This window comes from Temnothorax nylanderi, unplaced genomic scaffold (genome assembly GCF_030848795.1).
Source record: "Temnothorax nylanderi isolate EJ_2023f unplaced genomic scaffold, tnyl_v1.0 TNYL_tig0064_pilon, whole genome shotgun sequence".
Lineage (NCBI taxonomy): Eukaryota > Metazoa > Arthropoda > Insecta > Hymenoptera > Formicidae > Temnothorax > Temnothorax nylanderi.
This window is the reverse complement of record NW_027249126.1, coordinates 203,655-226,595: the sequence shown is the minus strand read 5'-3', so window position 1 is coordinate 226,595 and position 22,941 is coordinate 203,655. Positions and strand designations below refer to the sequence as shown.

The 22,941-nt window shown below is 39.7% G+C and overlaps 2 protein-coding genes across 11 annotated transcripts in view; one reads left to right on the top strand and one right to left on the bottom strand.

Moving 5' to 3' along the window:
• Positions 1-12,744, top strand: part of LOC139773552 (RNA binding protein fox-1 homolog 2) — a 256,877-nt gene extending 244,133 nt beyond the window's left edge. For all 8 annotated transcript variants that reach the window (XM_071708067.1, XM_071708068.1, XM_071708069.1 and 5 more), the window contains 3 exons: positions 4,423-4,589; positions 6,182-6,245; positions 6,946-12,744. In XM_071708067.1, the coding sequence (XP_071564168.1) occupies positions 4,423-4,589; positions 6,182-6,245; positions 6,946-6,990 (276 nt within the window). In that variant the 3' untranslated portion in view covers positions 6,991-12,744. The remainder of the gene's footprint in view (positions 1-4,422; positions 4,590-6,181; positions 6,246-6,945) is intronic.
• A 1,639-nt stretch (positions 12,745-14,383) lies between these two features.
• Osp (myosin phosphatase Rho interacting protein outspread) overlaps positions 14,384-22,941 on the bottom strand; it is a 167,769-nt gene continuing 159,211 nt past the window's right edge. The window contains exons 12-17 of one of the 3 annotated variants that reach the window (XM_071708059.1): positions 22,731-22,887; positions 19,795-22,638; positions 19,423-19,714; positions 18,589-19,009; positions 16,651-16,815; positions 14,384-16,401 (exon numbers count right to left, since the gene is read on the bottom strand). In XM_071708059.1, coding sequence (XP_071564160.1) covers positions 16,253-16,401; positions 16,651-16,815; positions 18,589-19,009; positions 19,423-19,714; positions 19,795-22,638; positions 22,731-22,887 — 4,028 coding nt within the window. In that variant the 3' untranslated portion in view covers positions 14,384-16,252. The remainder of the gene's footprint in view (positions 16,402-16,650; positions 16,816-18,588; positions 19,010-19,422; positions 19,715-19,794; positions 22,639-22,730; positions 22,888-22,941) is intronic. The other 2 variants (XM_071708060.1, XM_071708061.1) reach the window with 2 other exon arrangements.

Here is a 22,941-nt window from a genome sequence, read left to right as displayed (position 1 = left end):
AAAGATATTCTTACCTTCTTGTTATCCACCGGATATTTTTGTAGTCGCAAATAAAAATTAGACTTTTATCTCTTTCTTATTAATATATATCTTAACGCTAATAAAAGGTATATAAAGAAAGAAGAAGAGCGAAGAGATGGAGAATCCAAGTAGCTCGAAAGAAAACATACCGGTCTCTCCTTCTTTCGTAACTGCTGTAGTCTTCAATTATTAAAATCGATTAGACGCTCAGAATTGCAGTTTTTATTATTACAACGTGAAATGTTCGCTAATACGCGCGAGAAAGTAAAGGTGTTAGAGTCAACGTCGCTACAAATTTTATTGATAATAAAAGATAGCAATTATTACACTGAATAACATTTTTAATAATATTAAAACAAAACAATGAATAACATATTTACTGTTCTTCTGTTAAAAAAAATTTTAAAATTGATAACAAAGCGGGTTACACAATTATATTCTCTTTGCATTACCAGACGTTACCTTTCGTGCATCCAAGCGCTAAGCAAAGCTTACTTTCCACGACCTCCGTCACCGTTAGGATTTAATTGTTAAGCGTTTCACCTGTACCACAATGTAAATAGAGGTTTCGAGTCTGCGGTTACGCCGTTTAACAGGCCACCTCGGACGCGGGCGGAGAGTACGAAGTACGAAGCGCGAGAACGGACGTGACGCGACGCGAAGAAAAAGTACTCGCGAGTCCGACCACAACGAGACGCTGAATCGACGTATAACTGCGAGATAAAAAGCTATAATCACCACGGTTTTCGCACGTGACAAGACCGTTTTTTGCCGCGATCTCGACACTTCCGGTCGGTTGCCTCCGGAAATTGAATTCGCGAGAAATTATTGTCCCCTTGTTTCCGACGATATTTCATCGAATCATTGTGATCGTACACGCTTGGAAGGATTACATAATTCTCGCCGCAGTAGGATCGAATCATCGTAGGAGGACCACGTCCGTCGTCGCCCCTTTGACGAAGCCTCCACGTATTTTGGACAGTTTGAGAACGAAATTTCGTCCGAGAAAATCCGCGGAGCAATTTGGCGCCTCCCGCTCCGCTTTCCAATACTCGTCGTCCTGTTTTCTTCCCGGTGGCAAAACAGCTCGCTCGCCGCGTTGCCCCACCTACCCCCTCGCTGTCTTTTTTCGTGACAAAATGTCGAATAACAACTCGTTCCTGACCGCCGAAAGTTTCTGGCGCCGACTAAATCGTGTTTTCGTCGCGATACGTGAGCCGGCCAGCCAATTCGCGCTGCAAATCGCTGCTTCCAGCCCGTTATTCGCTGCGATGTCAAAAATTATTGAACGCTCGATAACACTGTCGTTCTTGCGGAATTACGGGCGACTCTGTTCGAAAATTTTATTTTCCGTCTGCATTATTAACTCGTTGCGCGCTGCACGCAGAATATTCTACTCTTTCGTCTAGATTAGTTGATCCAAGAAAAATGTCTTATCAATAAAAGTCACATCACTTTTCTAACTTTTCAATTTTCAAATATCTGCTAAAGTATTTAGCTATTAGTTTTAGCTATCAAACCTCAAGTTAATATTTTAAAACTGGAAAATTTTTAATTTTATAAATGTTAATTGAATGCTAATTAATGTTAATAAATGCATAATTAATGCTTCAATATTTTTACTCGGTAAAACTCGATTTCAAATTTTGTAAAGAACTTACAAACGAATTGTAGGTGGACCCTGTAGGTGGTTTCAGTATTGTTGGATTCTTTTTCATACGATTTCTTCCATTAAACAATAACGAATCCTATCTGATTAGCGGCGCGCGATGGACAACGCTCAGAATATGACATTCCTTCATAACTGCGAACAACCAGATTTAGTATTCAGAGAATTCCTGCAATACATTTTGCATTGCTTTCCTTTTATTAATTATGAAATAACTATATTGATCAGTGCGGACGGTATAATAATGCTTGACGTTTCGAAATTACGAGTGGCAGTGCTATAATATTCCTTTTGTATTGTCGGTCTTTGTGTTAATATTGAGGTAATGAAATGATAATTCATCTATTTAATATTTAAGTGAAGTTTCATCGAATAGCTAATATTAAATTGTACATAACATATTAGCAATTTACGTGGAATACAGATTTGTTGGCAAATTTATCCACGCGGCGATTTTTGATTAATTACTATTCAATCTTAATTTTTATCGTGAAATATTCGGCTACATAAGTTTCAAGTAAATTCTATGGAAAAACAAAAGTCATCATTTATGTAAGATGTAAAATTGTGATTGTTCTGTCAACTATTTATTACCAATTCCTATAATATTCAGCTATAATTACGATATTGTGCTATTCATAACGCATCTTCTATAATTACGCAAGACTACGTATAATTCTACAATAAATTAACGATGTGGTTTAACAATCGGGTTTAAAACGGGGAACTTAATCCCCGGGCTTTCAGGGAGCACTCTTGACACGACGTTCGAGCAAACTGCATTCGAGTTTAGGTCAAACGCGCGAAATGGAAATGTCATGGAAATCGCAAGCATCTGAGCGCGCGCGTGTTACGTTGTCGCGTAATGGAATACATATACATTGGCGTATCGGATTGCGCATCCTAGATGCAATGCGCATAGGTCTCTCGCCATCATTCCGGCGCCAATGAGTGGCGCGCTCAACAGCCCTATCTTCAACGGGCATAAATCCCCCCTGGTACATCGAGCGCTAGATTTCGATGCTGCGTGCAAACACTTATGGGATTCGCTATTTAAACATCCGTAGTTATTTCCAACTACGTCGTACCTAACCGTGGACGGCCCTTTTGAGATTCACTCAAGTGAGTTTACTTACTGCCTGGAGCACAATAGTCCCAACACACGGTCAACACTCTAGAGAGATCCAAGCAATTATTTATTGTATCATATTGAGAATTTTCTTTCTTGCTTATTTCTATGGTTTCGTTATTGAAACAAAACTCCGTTGCACTCTGTATTACTTAGGCAAAAGTGTTTTCAAGATCACTTTTCAAGACACTTGGAAATTCTTTTCCATCGGCCAGGTCTGCGTCGAGTTTGGAAAAAAAGAAGAAGACCGACGATTCGTCGTCCTAATTCTTTTCTATTTCGTATATATTGTAGTTTCCCTTTTATTCTTGCACCGTGGCTACTTTCATGAATCTTCATGTTGCATGACATTTTTACATCTCTCCGTTCATTCGTTTCATTGACGTTTATTTAATATGGAACAAAAAAAGTATCCGTGTCGAAAAAGTTTCCAAAATACACTTTTCTCTCATTCGTCATTTTAATGTGTACGGAAAATAGTTTCGAGATTAGTAAACGATATAGAATCTTTATTTTTAATACGTTTCTCTGTTTATCTTAGGACTCATAATTAGAAAGTGGAATGTTTGCATTATCGCGAAATTTCATTCGGTAATATAGTCGCTTGGTTTCATAAATAAATTAAATATCATCAGTTTCGACCAGATCATGTGTTCCTTGTAAATAAAATATCCCCCTCGGAGCTTGTATAAAATACAGCTTCGAGTGTCACAGTTAGTTATATGCTCGAAATGTTTGAATACCCATCGCACTGACATTTTTAAAACAGCGAGAAAAATGCGATGCAAAGGTTTTCGACAGGAATTTTTTTTTTCTATATATATTCAAGCCTGAAAATGTCACTCGGCTGTTGCATCTCGCTGTTCTATCGATGTCGCAACGAACAACACTGATGCGTTTCACGTAGTAATTGTACATAGAAAACGTTAGCAAACAGACAATAACACGTTCCATTTATTTTGAAAATTGACTTATCGAGACAAATTTTGAGATATTAATTTTATTAAAGATGTAACAAGATCTGCAAAAACTACAAAACATGTGTAATGTTGCATAGTTGCAAAAAATATTTTAGAAAGTGATCCCGCTAACGTTAAAATGAAGTAGTCCTGTTTTTTTAAAGGTTTTAAAATATTTTTTTATTTTATAGCAAAATTACACATGCTGATGTGTCATTCACAGTTGTGTTTTATTAATTATTATATTATTAATTAATATCTGATATTTAAATCGTTTTTAATTAAAACTCTCTGTATATTTCTTTCGCATCAAGTAGACTGTCACATTGATCAATTGAGGCTACGATTGGAAAAAAGTGCACAATTATTTGAAGTTTGATTTTATTGAATACTTGTAGAAGTAACTGTGCAATTTTATTGATAACGGCCGTATAATTGAGTATTAACATTCTCCCGCTGTTCTGTGCCACTTTTCCAGCCGCAATTGCCATCTTTTCCGCGAAGTTAGAGCTACGTTTTCTGTGTGCAACGACACGAGCCTCTAGGAACGATCGTACTAGTATCGTTTCTCGCTGAGATCATTCTCTCTGTCTGTCTTCGAGCTTGCTTGAGCCTTGCATGGCGGGTCATGATTGTTGTTTCAGGCCGCTGCAGCGGCAGCCGCAGCATCACCGTTGTTGAAGACACCACTATCAACGGCACAGCAAGCTACCTACGCAGCTGCAGCAACCTACACGGCGGTGGCTGCGCGCGCATACGGCGCAGCTGCAGCTGCGGCACAACCGGTCGCAGGATATGCCGCAGTCGCGGGGTAAGTGTACCACATTTTCACCCGTGAAATCCCCGTGTATGTACTCTCACTCACCACGAATCCTCCAGGATCCTTTCTCTCTCTCTCTCTCTCTCTTCTTCTTTCCCTCTCCTTCTCTGCCATTCGATATATAGGGCATCCCAGATTTAGCGAGCCAGTTTCCGTCCACGGATTATTTAACAAAACTCGAGTCAGTTTTTTAACGAGAATGTGTAACTTTTAATATTGAATTATTCATCTGCCACTTATCTTATTTAATAGAAAAATCTGTTGGCACGAAGTACGTGCAAAATTAAATTAAAATGATTCTGAATTGATTAAATGTGGCTTGGCAAATTTAGAAATAGCTCGTGCGATGCCGGAAGAAGCATAGATCTCCGCGAAGAGAAGAAAACTTTTCGAATTCGTTTCTTTTATTCCTCTTATTGTTAGAGAGAGGAAGCTTTTGCGACTTTTCTTCGCGAGCACGCTTTTCTCGTAAGATCTCCAGGTTTTTCCTTTGAAATGGCGCTTCATTTATTTTGTACGAATGATTGATATCTCTTATTTAGCGTCTATATTACTATATTATATTTGAGACACTGTTTAATGTTCGTCGTATTATTGTAATATTTCTACGTACATTTAAATTGATATATTATCGCAGTAATTGTATAAAATACATTTTGAGAAATATATGATAACTGATCTTTGCATTCTTAAAAAATATGTGATAACTTAATAAATTAGAATTTATCATTATTAGGGATTACGCGTAATATTCACACTTTTTGATAACTAGTACACTCCGAGCTCATTCTCGTAAAAATCCTCGCTCGGCACATTCGGAATTATGACGCATATTGTCTTCGTTATCGATATGAAGAGCCATGATTCTCCCATCATAGCTGTGGTCAGTATGCAGATCTCATACCGACACGCAGATACACGTGTACAGATTGGTGGACGCTTTGAAGTCATCGGCTCGACCCCATTACGAGAGTGAGGTCGAGGTATATATCACGTATTGAACATCGCAATGAATTACCTTCATCCCACTATCCTTAATGATGTTCACCATCCTCCTTTATATTTGCCAGCAACCTCCACGCTTTCAGCCTCCTCATTCCCCTTTCAGCCTCATATGTATAAAATGTCAATTCTCCGAAGAAGGAGAATTATATCAATTATTAACAGAATTATAACACGAAAAGTCCGTTCCTTGCAGCAAATCCCGACGTCGCGGACGACCTCTTAGGAGTCGCAGATACGTTCCCGAAATCCAGACCCGTCCCGATAGTCCCGCCGATAGTCCAGACACATCCCCCGAGAAATCTTAAAACGCGCTTAATGTACTTCGCGTCGGTATCCAACAGAGGAAATATCAAGTACAAAAAAAAATATGAGTATTTTAGAATCGATTTCATATCTAACGCGTTCCATACATCGCGCTTCCGGCGCGCTCTTCCCATGTTTTATTCAATTTCCTCTTCCGATCTTCCTCGCGGAATACAGCGCGGGGAAAATCGGAAGGATATATGCATGTATGAAAATCGTTCGAGTTGAACGAGAAGCTCACGGTATTAACAATCGACTCTTTATTGTTCTTCCAGCTACGGGCGTGAATACGCCGATCCCTACCTCGGACATGGCATCGGACCTGTGGCGGGTTACGGGGTAAGAAGGAGAGGAAACTTCGATTACGGAGTGTATTTTTACGATTTCATTTAACGGTAGTGCCGTTAAATCGCGCGCATAGATCTACCGCCCTTCCTCCTCGCGCGTGCCCCGCTACCGTATGGGAGGAGAATGAAGCACCCCGTTATTACGCAATAAATAACAGGCGCTAGGAAAAGACCACCTCGGCGCGTTTCACTCACATATGAATTATTAATGCCGGGCATTTTCAACTTACGGGAACTGTGTCGCGGCGAAAGTTAATGGCTCGTGCTCCCATCGCGCGCATTTATCCTCAAACGCGACTATTCGGAGACCGCCGGTCTCAGTTTGCTCGGCGAACGCGAACCGTAACGTATTGTGTAAATGACGGGGATGACCGAACGAGATGGGTGTGCACGCCGCGCTCCGTAGGGTAGTTTAATCATTTCCGACAAACTCAATTTAACGTGGCGATAATTAAATATTTTTTTTAGCTCGATCTCGTTAGTTTTTTAGTAGAAAGTCCCGCGTTACGTCGTGACGTCGTGGCCGTAATTTAAAACCTATTTGGCGTTCGTCTTTGTAAATTTTTCAGTTCGCGAAATAAGACCTCGAAACAAACGACACTGAATGCGCCGCGACGGTTTTTTTGCGACGCGTTATTTTGCGCTGTGTGTACCACGCCGAAATTGTATCTCATAAATTTTTATCCTTACAGGCAACAGTATACAGAGGTGGCTACAACAGGTTCACGCCATACTAAATGGATCGTTGATAGCAGAGCGCGAGAGCCTTCCAAGTTATACTCAGCAGAACATGACCAGACACAAGTCGACACAATCATCACCGTCATTTTTTGCCATCATCGAGATCACCCACGAGACGACGAGCCTGGACCCACGCATGCTGATTCGCCGGTTTTACTCCCAACTTTGCGACTCAGGATCATCGTGAAGACACGAAACCGTTCTCGACACCCTCGACACCGAAATCGCCCGAAATCGGAACGTAACTGCTGTTAACGTAAACTAGCGAAGCACCGTCAAATCTTCAAATAGTACCTTCGAAAACATATGAACGGCGACTGAAGTGGACGAGAAAAATCGATCTGCAAACGTAGCGGCAGCGTCGAGGTCGGCGCATCCGAAGTGTCGAGTCGTGTTCGGCCGGAAGTCGCTTCTAAGTCGCCTCTAAGTTTGCTCCCCTGCCAGCAGCTATTCGCAGGGGAGAGACTTCTTACCTGACTCCGTTTCCATCCGATCAATCGGTCTGAGCAAATTGAACTGAATTTCGAATATTGAAATTGAAATAAAATTAATGGCAATGCTTCTCACACTTTCGAATTTTATCGCACAAAATTATTTCCGATAACACCATCACATTTCTCTATATTTGTCATATATTCTTGACGACACATTTGATATGATTCCAAGCGTTTTAATCTTGCGAAAAGTTTCACGAGTCACTAAATTAAATATAACATAATATAGTAGTAACGTTATATTTCTTTCTCTCTCTCTCGTTAATAATTTTTATAAAACGCATTAATGTTGTGATATTACGTCTGATACGATACATGATTCATGCACGTTTGCCCATTTACCGAAATACTTGTAATATAGCTGTACATTTGTAATTATTTCTGTTTAAGTCAACGTTGCACATTACAATTTGCATTCATAGTGTCTAATAGCGAATTCGGGCGCTTGCACTAGTGCACACTGAGTGCGCACTAAAGCTTGTTCTTAATCAATTGTTATATTTACAGATCATCTCAAATACTTCTTAGTCTGTAAAATGTTGTACAGCATCCATATAGATCCATATACAGATTGTTTTATTGGCTAAAAAGTTTCTAAATGTGTATTTAAATGACTAAATATAAGAATAGATTATAAACAAGCCTTAGTGCGCACTCAGTGTGCACTAGTGCAAGCGCCCGAATTCGCTATAAATTAGCTGATAGATGTTAATTTGAGGGGGCTACTGAATCGAAGAAGCCCTAAACATTTCGCACAAATATAGGACAATTTTACGCACATTTATTTGAATGATGGAATTAAGATGAGCAAACGCGCGATTACTACTGAATGAATAACCACCACAAAATGACACGTAATATTTTGCTATAGTACAAGATGTAACTTCTCTGCTATGGCAGCGAGGCATTGACGATTTCAGTCGACACGAATCGACACGAGGTGATCCGAGAAAGCGAGGTCTTTAGGTAGCTAGTTAAAAAGAAAAAAGAAAAAAAACGACCTATATATAGAAAGAAATAAAGGCATCCACGTGACCGGTAGGGTTTCTATGCCAAATATGTGTGTATGCGCTTTTGCGCGCGTGTGTGTGCGTAGGTTTACGAACCAAAACTCTGTTCTCAGTAAACATAGAAAAGTAGCAAAGAACGGAAGAAGACATGGACAAGAAACGCTTAGACCTCTGAAACAGTATGCCGGATTCTAATTGTGCAGGGTCTAATCGTCTAATCAAATCGATTCCTCAATTACAATAGCGCACTTTTGATCTTCATTTACCTTCGAAAAATTCGATCAGCGTCTCGACCCTGAATTCTCATTTTGCACGCTCCATTCGCCGACATTTAAGCTAAATTAAAAGTATTTCCAAACGCAATTGGCAAAATTTCAAACTATCTCAGTCTAATTGTCTCTTTATGACTTTGCCGAGACATCAAATATCGACACATTTTGTATTTAATAACAATTTTTAAAGGATCTATTTTGTAGAAATCCATTTCAATTTTAATTCTACGAAACTTGAATTTGAAACCCGCATATTTAATTCCATAAAGTTATTATGTGTTCGAAAAATTCCGCGCAGCAATTTATCACATCTTTTCACGCATGTAACCATAAATAGAGCGGCGAGTTATGTATTGGAGCAGAATACGGTCATATTGTCTCATCAACGCCTCTTCCCTCTTTTCTCTGAGAAGAATCCGACATTGAGTTCGTCACCGCGATCCCCCCCCCCCCCGTGCCCCCTCTTTCTCCAGTGTGTACCACTTATTTATTTAGTTAAGTGACTGAACCGACATGACAATTTCTTTTTTTTTTACTATAATAAACGTTAAGCAGAGTCCACCTCGTAATCGCTAAGCGCAGAATCTTGACTCCAATGAACAAGAATGTAGTAATAGTACGTAAACGAAGTTATAGAATGCGTCTCTTGGCGTGATTGATCTTGCAAGGCGCATCGCAAACGCACGAGGCTCTGCCCGTTATGCTAAGTCGGGACCGCTATTAACCGGCAATAAGCAATATTGTGCGAACAACTCTTTAGCGTAAACGTTGCATACTCAGCAGGTCGTTTCGGTTCCTCGATGTCGAAGTAACACGCGCGCGTGCCTGTAAAACGAACTCGTCTTCTCGTCACAAAGGATGATTATAGGTTCAGCTAAATGCCGATCCAATTGTAACGAAATACATCGAGTAATCGGAAACGCCGATACGGATAGATACTTTCTATTAAGTAACGTTTCCCTTTTCGTCCTTTTTAGTTGCGAAGTACGATCGACTTTGTGTATCTTGATATTAAAATATAATTTTTGTATTTACATTTAAGGTTTTATGGAAATTCTTTGCTGAACGCACATGACTTTTTATATAAATATATTTTTCATTCTTGGATCATTAGTTTATTCGTAAATGGTTGTTCTTACAATAAATCGCCGTCAGAAATTTCGGTTTCTATTCAGATCGGCGTTCTCGGTCACTAGATTTTTTTTCTTGTGACACTGCTTCCTGATTGAGTAGATATACCGGTGCGCTCTATACAGAAAGTAAACGATGCTCTATTTGAGAGTAACGCAAAAAGGAAAAAATGGTACGCACACTGAGTCGAATGAGTGATATATCTGTTAAATTAATAGTTAAGCGAGGATTTATCGTATATATTATACGTAAAAGGATAAGATATGTTGCGCCACGATACGTTGCGTACGACAGGAATAAGGAGACCGTGTATGCGAACTGATGCGACTGAAGTGCGGAGAGTAAAAAGTAGAAAGAAGACAGAAGGGAGGAGCAAGAACATAAGAAGTGTGAAATAGCCAAATATGACAAAGATGTTTTAGAAAGTACGGCAGGTAGTTTGGCCGTCGTTACGTTTTAATCTAATCTTCAACTAGGATTAGGCTAAGCTCTAGGACCTCGGGAGCGCTCGAGGCAGGACGACAATTCTCTCTTTTTTTCTCACGAACGTCGTGTACATGTACATAGATCAACATAGATTTTTCGAGCACAAAGATCGTGGAGGAGCGTGCCGAGGAAACGCACTAATTTAGAAAGTACTCTAAACAAGCAAGCAGAAGAAACCACTCAGACATACTCATGATTCTCGTAACGTTAAATTAATGAACGTAGACTAATTAACTGATTACGCAGTAAATAGGTAAAACCAGGACGGATTTTGTCGCGGGACGTGATGTACTCGTCGTACGTGAATGACGTGACGGTTGTAGAGTCGTGCGAAACGTGCGTTCGGAGGAAATGAAAAGAAATCGAACGAATACGTTTGGAAATAGAGATTTTTCGCAGACGCACTTACCGCGGGTGAGAGCAGGCACACGAGAAAGATTCTGCGAGGTTTATCTCTCCCTGTATATTGTACACTGTAATTACAATTTATACTTACTCGTAATCGAGACCTTTATCGATAGGCTATTACTATTAGTGGCTAGCGTAATAAGTCAAGCTCAAATTAGCAAGACGGGAGAGCCGCGCGAGACATTTTTTTTCCCCCGCGGTTTTTCGTCGCGTCCCATCTTCGTCACGAATGCACAACTTCCTTTTCTCGATTCTCCCTTTCTTTATGCGCGTTACCGTTGCGAGCAGGCCTATCGTACAAGATGTTCATAGAATCTAGAGGCTAGATCAGCTCTCTCTTTCTCCCCCCCCCCCCCGCCCCCGCCTCCTCCCTCCCTCACATCTCTCCGGTGTTCTTCGTTTCTCCTTTTCGACAATGAAAGAATGTCTCGTTCAGGAATTTTATTTCTTGATTACACTAATTTGCTTTTTATTGGGAAAAAGGAATTGTAAGAGAATTAATGGGAAGTTCTTTCGGCTGTTAAAAACGTTGTCTACAAAGAACGCGACATATCTAGATGATAATATAATTTACGAGAAAGTTTAACGACTTCTGTCAAATTTCCGCACGTTTACGTATCTCCATGTCCCGGAAACTCCTCTCTACCGTCACTTTAGTCTTCGATCTTCGTCGAGCGTACCTTCCTTCCCGGATTAAAGAGCTCGTTTCTGCAAACCGATTCATATTTTAAATAATCCATGAAAGAGATTCGTGACATTTTTTAAAATACGGATTAGAACGAAGTGCAAAGAGAATCTCTTCTATCCTGATAAATTAGCGCCGGATGGCAAACGAGGGTCTCGAGCCTGAATTTACAACTCTACAGACGATTGATTTTTACCCTCGATGATGAGACCCAGAGCTAGTGGAATCGCGCAATGTAACATAACTCAATGATACGCACCGTACATTATACGTATAATTAATTAATGATAAATACCGTAAAGGGATTTTTAAATGAATCTAGATGAATACATGACTACATAATGACACATCTTACAAGCAACATATCCTAGGTATTTGAGCAGGGCGCTGCTGGGGGATCTCCCTCTTGTCGTACGATTTAAGGATCGACACGAGAATGAACGTATAATTCGATCGACGTCCTAAAGCGAAAACTGTCTCGAGCGGACACGGCAGCGTCGTGCTATTCTTTTCGAATTATTGCAAGAAAAATTAATGAAGGATGTTCCATGACATTAGGACGTTATTATTAATGATATTTCTAGTAAGGCGTGCGTGTAAAGTTTAATGTATCTATATATGAGACATGATGCGTGCGTGTGTAACGTGTGCTGTGTGTGCGTGCGTGCGTGACGGATGAGCGAGAAACTCGTACCCCTTCTCCATAAATTGGTGAAATCAAGAGCACGAAATTAATTAATCGTTATTACAAGGTAGCCCGAAGACAAAATGACAAATGAAGGAAAAATGCCCAGTGACGTTCGGATCGCTGAGAAAACTGAAACAGCTAAAATTGCCACCTGTTTTTTCCGCTTCTCTCGCAGATGTAAAAAAAAAAAGAAATCCACAAAGAGAAACGCCGTTGATATCTAGAGTGTCTCCTTGCGGATTTCCTCCTCGTACCGCGCATAAGTGATTTGTGAGGGCCGAGAGTGTTTAGCGCAATAGCGAGCTCGCAAGAGAAATTAATGGAAATCGGTAAGAGAATAAAAAAAGAAAAGAGGTATAAGAGAGCAGGAATATATGGTCAACTCGATGAACTTTATTTGCGAAATATTGATAGGAATATAAGGTGTGACACGTGACACCTTTATCATTGTCTGATTTGATGATATTTTGTAAGTCTGGACCAGTTGTTAGGTTCTTATTAATCCCATAGCGACTTCTTATGGCGTATTTTCTCTGTATATTGTCAATGTTTATTATTAAATATTTTTCAAATAAATCAACGCGCATTCTTCTTTTTTCCTACCTTCATATCCACACAATTGTGCAAAGATTTAAGGTTCGTCATCGTGTTCAAAGTCTTATTAAAAGCTTGGTTAGATTTAGATTTGATAGATTTTTCAACTAGAAATCCAGGCGTTGCGTTAAATACCACGAAAATTACGAAAATATCGTCCAAATTAGTTCATGTCCACTTAACGAGGACTTGCTTTTTCAAAATTTTCGTAACATTAATGACTTCAGATTTGTACTCGCGTTCTTTTTATGTATCTAAGTGCGAAATAAGGAAAACCTAATACGGATTTAAAATATAATTTTTAAAAATTGCAATCACATATTGAAACACGATGGTGGAATGTGACTGTAAGTGATCAAATGTGTCTAACAAATTGATCTAAAACATATAACTAAAAAAGATAGATAATTTTCAAAAGATCTACTTCTTTAAACAAAGTAAATGAATTATTTTGCATTTATTAATGCCTCCGTTACATGAAATCTGACAATAAACAATATTAGAATAATATAAAATAATTAGCGACAAAAACAAAATTCTGCATATTGACTGAACAAGCTGCAACTTCGCAAAAAAATTTCTCATTATTTTAATCTCCTAAATCCCAAATCCCAATTCCCAATTCCCAAATCCCAAATCCCAATTCCCAAATCCCAAATCACAAATCCCAAATCCCAATTCCCAAATCACAAATCCCAAATCCCAAATCCCAAATCCCAAATCCCAAATCCCAAATCCCAAATCCCAAATCCCAAATCCCAAATCCCAAATCCCAAATCCCAAATCCCAAATCCCAAATCCCAAATCCCAAAACCCAAATCCCAAATCCCAAATCCCAATTCTCAATTCTCAATTCCCAATTCCCAATTCTCAATTCTCAATTCTCTTGTGTAAAAGTGAGATGTATTTAGTTTATTAGTTAATTTGTTAAATTAGTAAAGGGAATGAAATATACATTAATTTCTGCTTGAGATCTGTCGAATATCGTAGAACCTTCTTTATTGTTGTGACGTCGTTTTCTTGTATCTTAAATTATTTATAACTTTATATTAACATTGTTGCGTTCGTACAACGTTGATAAATTAAAGATATTTTTCGAAAATTGTCTAGTATATTGTACATCGATGTACATATACGGAGCCACGCTTTCCTGCTTGGCATTTCATAACTTTTTACCTTTGAATCCTGTACAGAAATTCAAGCTAAGTTTTAACAACATTATTAAAATGAAGATATTTCACGAGAATCGTAAAGTGTTATAACGTTGCGTGTCAGTATATGTATATCCTTACAAGCCATTTACCTCGTAAGTGTATTATTCAATGGCATATTAAAATTGTTCATTGTCAAATCTTTGGCAAAAATGCATACTTACCATGAATAATTACAAGGCGTTGTTGAAAAAAGATGTTCCTCGAAAATTATGTGTTTCAAATCTATATCTATTTGGAATTTCGTAAATTTGTCTATTTTAATTATGCTCGTATTTAAGAAAAGATTTTCGGTATTGTAATGTGCATTTCAAGAAAAAAAAAACAGAAACATGCTGATACACCCGCAGATGGGTGTATAAAGAGGCAGATAATTATTAAATAATAATTATTGTTGATGGATAAATGTGTTCATGGTTACTGTATTTTATTTCAAACGTTATATATAAATTATCATACAAATACAATAGCATAATCGTAATATATTATAAATGTTAAACAATCCTGAGTAATTATTCTACATAAGGGACAATCGAAAAGTTTTTAACATCCACTATCGTTTTAATATCGAGCGAATCACTGGAACGAATCGCAATAATAATCGCAGTATAATATATGTATAATATAAAATACAATAGTAACATATAAACAATCCATACACACAATATATGGGAGATTGTGGGGAAAGGGAGGAATTAATCGTCTATATTTTATTGATCCTTAATAAAACGTCATAAACTATACAGTATTAACATCAAATGATCGCAATCTGAAAACATTTACATAATGAGAAGATGCGATAATACACAGTGCAATACCATATCGCCGTATTACGTGCAATATCTATACATAACAAGAGCGAGAAACAAGCGTAAAATGATATCTTTGTTCTCGATTAACAAACTAAAATTTAATTCTCTCTCTCTTTTTTTTTCCTTTTATAACCATCCAACCTAGTATCAGAAATATCTTCTCTGTAATAATCAGAAGTGCATAATTCATATAAAATATTCGTGTCTTAAAGATAACAAACTTAACGGGATCCCCTCTAAGAGAGGATAGACATACGCAAATATAGAATCAAATTTAACCAGCATATAAAATGGAATCTGCCGTTTAACTTGACGAATATACTCAACAAATACAAATCCTTCAGAATTACGAAAATCCAATGATGTTAAACATTTAATCATTCGTATTTCAACGTTAATACACTTAAAAAATATTATTTCCTTTAATAATAACCGTAGAGTAGGATTTGTTTAACGTGAAAAATCAAAGCGTAATTTCATTCATCGAGTACATTGAGCCGATGCGAATTTCGAGAAGATTGTGGAAACCTAATAAATATTTATCCTTGGTCCTATATATTTTTACATCGAGACACAGTTCTACGCTACATTATAATAAGCTATCACGACGATTGTATACATGATTCGTAATACATTTCCTTAACACGCTTTTTAGCACCAAACAGTACATCGTGAAGAATTTTGCGCGCAGCGTTTTGCGGTAAATAATGCCCCCGAAATATGTATTCCAAAATCGCGACATTCGCGGAAAGTCAATTGTAGCAAAAGACCTGCTCGCAACTAACGGTAAAAAACCCCCTTATCAAAGTCTAAATGCATATCAAAGAACGGTCGCCCGCAAAAATGGAGCGTGACACGTGAGTAAATACGCTTAGAAAAATTTCTCGGGAAAAATTCTGTCAAAAATGACCTATCGCGATCGATAGGCCCGCGATGAATTCTTGACATTACGAATTTTCACATCATGGAAGAAGAAGGATTGTACAATCCTTCCTCTTCTAGTAATCGGGATTCGTTTCGGCTATTGAATCATGTTTACTTAATAAACATGTTCAATATTCACGACGAGCGCGATCGGTATTTCGACTTTGGTCCATCAAAAATCATCCAAGCCTCACGCGATTCTCGTATGGCAGTGGTGAAATTGTAATTCGTGTTCACGCGAATCACACAGATATGGTATTATCCGAATGGTCTGTGTCTCGTGGAGCGTTTTAAAATTATTTATGGTTCCATTATATGTATATCAAAATACTTTCAGTCTTCTAGTTTCTGAAAGAAGAAGCACAGAACGGTATTTCCTCTTTTATTTCGATATCATAAATGGTGTCCTTTGTTTTATTATCCAGATTGCTTAAATTTTGTCTGTCAAATAATTTTAAATACGTCAAATGTAATCGTTTTGACCATTTCTGTGTACGTACACGTATTATCTAGTTATTAATCAAATGAAATAAAAAAAAAAATTCAGAGCTCAAAACGTTTCTTCCTCTCGGCGACCATGCCCACGGCGGGTAGAGGAGGGTGAAGTGGATGATGATAACTCGGTGTGGGTGTCGGAGGTAGACTGCGACAACTTCTGCTGGACCACCTCACTGCTGGAGACCTCATCAACTCTGTAATGTATAAACAGATGAATATACAAACAGAACTCTTCAAGCGTCATTATCCTGCACAATTATAAAGCGTCTCGAGGCATCCGTGAAATGTGAACAAAAATTATAAATGTACAATTTTACATGTGACACGAGAACTAAAGCAGACATACGAATATCGTACACATCGTGATAAAATGCAATAGACATGAAAGCAGGTAGCACCTATTAAGTGACACTGAATAAAGCGAACGAAGGAGACAAACGGACCTGCAACGGAGAGAGCTGCGGGTTCCGGGGTGAGGCGGGATGTGTGACGAGCGTTGACACGGAGGGTGTATGCCTGCGAGTGCTGCTGCTTTTCATTCTGCTTGGTCTCCTGCCACCGTTGGGCGCCAGTGCCGCTGCCGACTCGCATCTCTGTTGTTGTGCCACCTTACATGTCAAACAGTTGTCGAAATATTGTTACGCTCAATGCATATCATTACATGTATCCGTAAACGTCTTTCACATATAGACAGCATCAGTTATTGTGTCGCGTTACAAAAGTGAGTATTAAATTCACGATTAAAACTGTAAATTATTAAATATGAATTATCAGCCGCTAGAGGATAATGTCGCGTAATGCTTTTACTTCAAATACTTTTGATTATCGTAGAATCGTAGAAGGAATTTGTTACATGCATCTCAGATTTATTACATCTTCTCTAAATCTATTTAATTTAGATCTTTGCATCGCTTTTAGAATATATATGTATTATTGTACGTATATGTATATATACTATACGTTATTATATAAAAACTACTATAAAAACCAATGCAAAGATATATACAACATACATTTTATTTGGAAAAAATATATATGTATATATATATCCTTTTCGAATATTTTAAGATAATAGAAAACTAAATTTTAATTTAAATTAATTTAGGCTGATTTCAAATTCTATTATTGTTACGGTTACATTAATGCATATTGCGATATTCTCAGTTGGAGATGTGCCAGTGACTAGATCCCTATATATAGTGATGTGTGTAAATTTTCTCAGTCACATTAAAGAAAAATGTATGTATACTTTGAACTGGGCTAATTAATGCCGATATAAGTTTCTTTGTGAAAATTCTGATATGTAAATATATTTTCGTTTGACAACTGTCACATCAACGTAGTTCGTACATCACCTGCACATCTTTAGCATATTATATACGATACATGGCTAATTTATATATTTATTATAAATTAGACATTTATATAGCATGTTACACCCACGGTAAGGCAAAGTTATTTTGTATATTGCACATCGGTGGACCCGTACACAATTAATGTTAGCAAATAATCAGCGTTAGACAAGCATTGCATAATGCATCGTATGCAATTGATATCAGACAATAGGCACGCTTTTGACGTTAGTTGTCAGTAACTCATAAATAACTTAGATTAGGAGACCGCCAATTTTGTCGATTATTCTCATGGAAATTTATACAATAATTAACAATATAGTCATAATAAAGAGGAAAGGCTTAAACTCATTCGTATATACATGCAATAAGGATAAGTTCTACACAGAAGTTAAAAAACGTCACATTCCTCGGTAAATATTGCACAGTTATATGCATAATTAAGCGGCCTCTACGTATTCACGTAATTACATCTATATTATGCAATACTGATTATTTAATGTCTACAATATCATATCTACATTAATATTATTAACACAATATTATTGACACAATATTATTGCATTAATAATATTGGTCGTGTAAAGCCCGCTTAAAATAATATGCTCACAGTCTTCATATCAGTCAGCAATATTTTAACAGTGTTAATAGCGCTGTTAATTTCCAAAGCACGTGTTAATCTCATACTCTCTCTCCACAAGGTAATAACAATTAAAGACAGAAACCTTATCTGATACTCGCAATTTTTCCCGTTTTTCTGGCGTTATATTAGGAAACGCTTTTGATTTAGGGACGCAACATTTTCGGTTGCGTATGCGGAAAATCATTTCGAGTAAAAATCTTCAACCAGTACCAGTACCAATCATAAAGTAACAACGACATCATCGACAGTAAAACCACAATTACGTCAGTGATTACGCAGTAATATTTTACAAAAGCACCGTGGACTATCCCGCTGTCGACCGACAATACATTCCATCACCGTCGATTTTTCTCCCTTTCCTTCTCTCCTTCATCTCTCTTCTGTACCTTGATACTGATGAGGCAGGCCGCTCCTCGGTCTCAAGCTGTCCCATAACGACGTGCCCAGGTTGCCGTTACGCTCCTTTTGCCCTAAACTCGCCGGCGGCTCTTTCCCGTCAACGTGCGAGCCGGAAACACCGGCACTACTCGCCGGCCTGGCCAAACTACTCGAGTACGGCAACGAGACGGACTTTACGCGCTCGAGTCTGTACGAGAATGCGCTCTGAGGCCGATCCGCCAACAGAGACTGTTTTTGCAACGCGCTGGATAAGGAACTCGCTCCTTTCGTACTCCGTTCGCACGTTAATTTCTGTTCGCCACCACCCTGATTACCTCTGAGGCGTTGTGGCGAGTAGGCGGGCGAGTAGTCTAGCGACAGGGCGGCTTTCGACGGCACGCCGGGCGATTCACGAAGGGTGTCCCCATGCTGTTAGTGAAATATCGAAAATATGCGTCAATGCGGCTGATGGGCGAGCGGGAGGGACGGGTTAAACGCTAATCAAATCGCTTCAACTGTCCGTTAACATTACATCAGTTGTGATATTTGCGACTCATCGAATCGTCGGACGATCTAACATTACATTATTTACAGGGCGATGTACAAGTTCGAGAACGAGTGAAAACGATGAGGCGGTCGTTAATGAAAAGCGCATAGTTTTTTATTTGAGCGATTAAGATACTAATATGGTCGGAATTTCGTTAAAGCGCGACAAGCTCACTAGGTGAAACACCGTAATATGTAATTGCAGCAGAGTTAATCAATTTAGTAGTGTACATGTTGTTAACCACATCTACTCTTTTTTCTAAAACGATAAACTTCCAGCCGAGGGACAGCCGTACCTTGAATTGTTGTTGCAGTCGATGCATCTCTTCCCTCGGTTCGGCGAGCTCGTTGTCCCTACCTCTTAGAATATGTATAGTGTCGTTGATACTGCTGTCGTTCGTCTCCAATACCAGATGCGCTCGCAACTGCTTGTTCCTCGCGTCCAGTTGCATGATGTGCTGTTGCGCCTGGGCGAGTTGCTTGGACAGATTGCCCACTTTCTCCTCCAACGCGGCCGACTCCACGCACTTGGACGAATACTTTGCAGACAGAGAAAGAATATCTTGCTTGATCTCCTCCATTTCCTCCCTGTACGAAAGAAAAGACACGCATTTATAATATCTACATCAATTTAACTCGATGATTATCGAATTAAAATCCTCGCATACTCATGTTCTTTGTGCAGCACGCCAATGTCCTCGCGCGCCTGCATCTGCTTGATGAATTCTTGCTTGAATTTGGCGATCTCCTTCTGCACTTCGTGTTCGTGAGCTTTCCTCATGGCGTCTAATGCAGCCAGAGTCGCCTGTGTCTCTTCGGAGAGCGCCTGTTCCTTTTCCACCCTGAGGTTCTCCAGTTCCTGCCGATGTTTCTCTTCCATCTCGGCGATGATGCGCCTGTGCGAGTTCTCCATAGCTAACAAACCTTTTTCGCATAACGCGCGTAGCTGCTTAATCTCCTCCTTGTATCGCTTTCGCGTCTCGGCGTCGGTGTCCAATTCGGCGCTTATCGATCTCTGATAAGCAGCTCTCAACTCGTTCACGTGAGCCGAATGCTCGGAATCCATCGCGTTGAGACGATGCTCCAGTTTCCTGGCTCTCTCGCGTAAACTGGCCGCCTCGTGCTCGTACTGTGTCGTCAGAGATTGCCGCTGGTTGTCCAATTCGCCCTTGATATCCATCAAATCTCTCTCCTGATTGCGCTTGAGCGTCTCTAATTCCTGATTATGTTCGTTAGTTATCTTTTGAATAGTTTCCTGCAGTTGATTGCACGTCTGACACGACATGTTGTTCATATAATCGCTCAGCTTCCTTATCTGTTCTCGTAAATGCAAACATTTCTCGCATACGCTAGACCAATCCGCGACGCTGCTCGTCGACTTGGGCCAAACGATACTGTCGATTTTCATGCCTGTTTTATCTCTTATACATTTGCTGAGCTCAGCTAGATTCTCTTCCAAGTGAAACAATGACTGACTAACGTTCTTGAGCTGCTCTTTCGACTCTCTTCTTCCGGATATCCTATCCTCGCATTCCTTAGTCAATCGCTGGTAAAGGTAACTATACTCCGCGTCGAGAATCGGATTACTTTGAAGATCGTATCCTTCGTCGTTTGCCAAACAGGAAAGGATCTCTTCGTTTCGGATAAGACTAGATACGAAAGTCTCGCCAGACAATGCCGTAGGTGATTGCCGAGTAGTTTCCTGAAGAAGGGCGATTCTGGAATCTATTAAAGCCTTGTGCGCAATTACGTCGGCGTAGTCTGTGAGCAGTTGGCGGGATTCGTGCTTGTAATCGGGCGTCGTCAACTTGTTCTTCTTCATCGTACGCAGGCAATCCTCGTAAGCCTCCGACAGCTCATGTATGGAGACCTCCATCTCTTGGCGTAATCGCGCTTGCGCTGCGTCCACCCACGATTCTAGCTTAATATTGTCCGCGTTATCAAAGCTGAGGCAAATGTCCGTGATCGAGGTGACGTTTTGCTCGTACAATTGTCCATAACGCATGATAACATGAGACACTTCTGCCTGCACGAGTTCCTTGCTCACGGTCTCCTGCGCTAAAGCCCATGCCTCGCGAATACGTCTATCCTCGAGTAGTTTCTTGTTCGAGCCACTGATCTGTTTGCCTGCGAGGTCCTCCTGCTCGGACAGACTCAACGTCTCGGCGGCCAGAGATTCCGCGAGCTGTCGCAACTTCGCGTCCTTGTACTTCCGCATGATCTCGTTGATCTCCCGCTGCTTCTGCAGCAGAAAGTTAAGACTTTCGCTGCGAGCGGCACTAATCTCCTTCGGCGTTTCCGTCGATACAGAGGCGTGTCCTATCAGTACTAACTTACTCGCTAACACTTTAGTGAGATACTGAATGTAATTCGTTTTTTGGTACGTTTTGGGCTTAGTTCCGTGAATCTTACGTTTTAAGCTTGAGGCAAGCTGACTAGTTTCGACCAATTCACTCAGAACGGCACTTCTGTCCGTTGTGCGATTCAGCGCGCATTTTATCTGCCGCAGGATCACAGACTCGAAGGCTATCCTCTCGGCGACGAGTCTCATCTTCTCCCTCTCGTCCAAGCGGCCTTCCTGCGCCAGCAACTGCCGTCTCTTCGTGAGTTCGCTCAGTTTGTCCTTAAGTATAGTTTCTAGCCTAGATACCATTACTCCTACTGACTCGGTGATTTGAGCGCTAGCCTGGTTCTTCTTACATTCTAAGCATGAGTCTAATATTTCATTCACCTCGCGCAAACATTTTTCGGCCTTATCCTCCGCTTGCGTCGAGCCGAGACATTTTTCCAATCGTCTTTTCGACTTTGACACTACTCTCTCTAATTTCTTCAGCCTTGCCATGACCTCTAACGATATTTCGGAGGACCCGCTAATTTCGCTACACTCACTGGAGTCTTTTTCTGCGTCACTGACCATGGTCTCAGCAACGCTCGCCACTTTTGTTTCCAGAGTACTGAGTCTAATCAACACTTTCATTGGTTCAGAACTCGTCGCGCTGTCTAAAGATTTTCTTCGCAGTCTAGCTCGATCTAGATTCTTACTTTCTCTCCTCTTCTCTTTTTTCAGATTAGGACTCGACTCCTTTGAGCTGCTGCCAGCCGAAACAGGAGCGCTGATGCTTTTGCCTCTCTCTATAGCACATATTTTATTTTCTAGATCCAACAGTTTGTCCTCCACCTCCTGAGAGATCTGAAAAGATTCTCTTCCTTTAAGAGAGAGTGATCTTCTCTTATCTCTGCTCTCAGCTTTTGTCAGCTTTTGCTTCAGCGTTCTAATTTGCTTTTCGCTAGCGGCTAACTTGTTGGTTAAGTCCTGGATTCTCGCCGCCATTAACTGAATCTGTGCTTGATTTGTCTCGCTGGCATTAGCTGCGTCCTGCTTATGCGCAAAGATTTCTAATTCCAAAACATCTTGTGTCGCATGAGCTTCTCGTAGTTCTTTCCTCATGGCTCGAATCTCCATGACAGCCTTCTCGAAACGGCTTCGCAACTCATCGTATTCCTCCATGACTCTGCAATAAAAATATCACATTTTATGCGATTAGTACTGTATTTGACTATTACGCTTGCAATATATTTCTTATGTTTTACAATGCGCATTTACCTTTCCTTGTCCAATGTAGTCAAATCTAAATCCAACTCGATATTAGTCAAGTCGCTAAGCGAATCGAAGCTTCGTCCACGTTCTCTCGAAGCTGAGAGTCCATTCTTTTCCTCCAATTCCCTTACTCTGTTATAAAGTCGTTCATTTTCCTCGATACCTAATTTAAGGAATAATGCATTATCAGTCAAACATTATTTAAACTTTGTTAAAA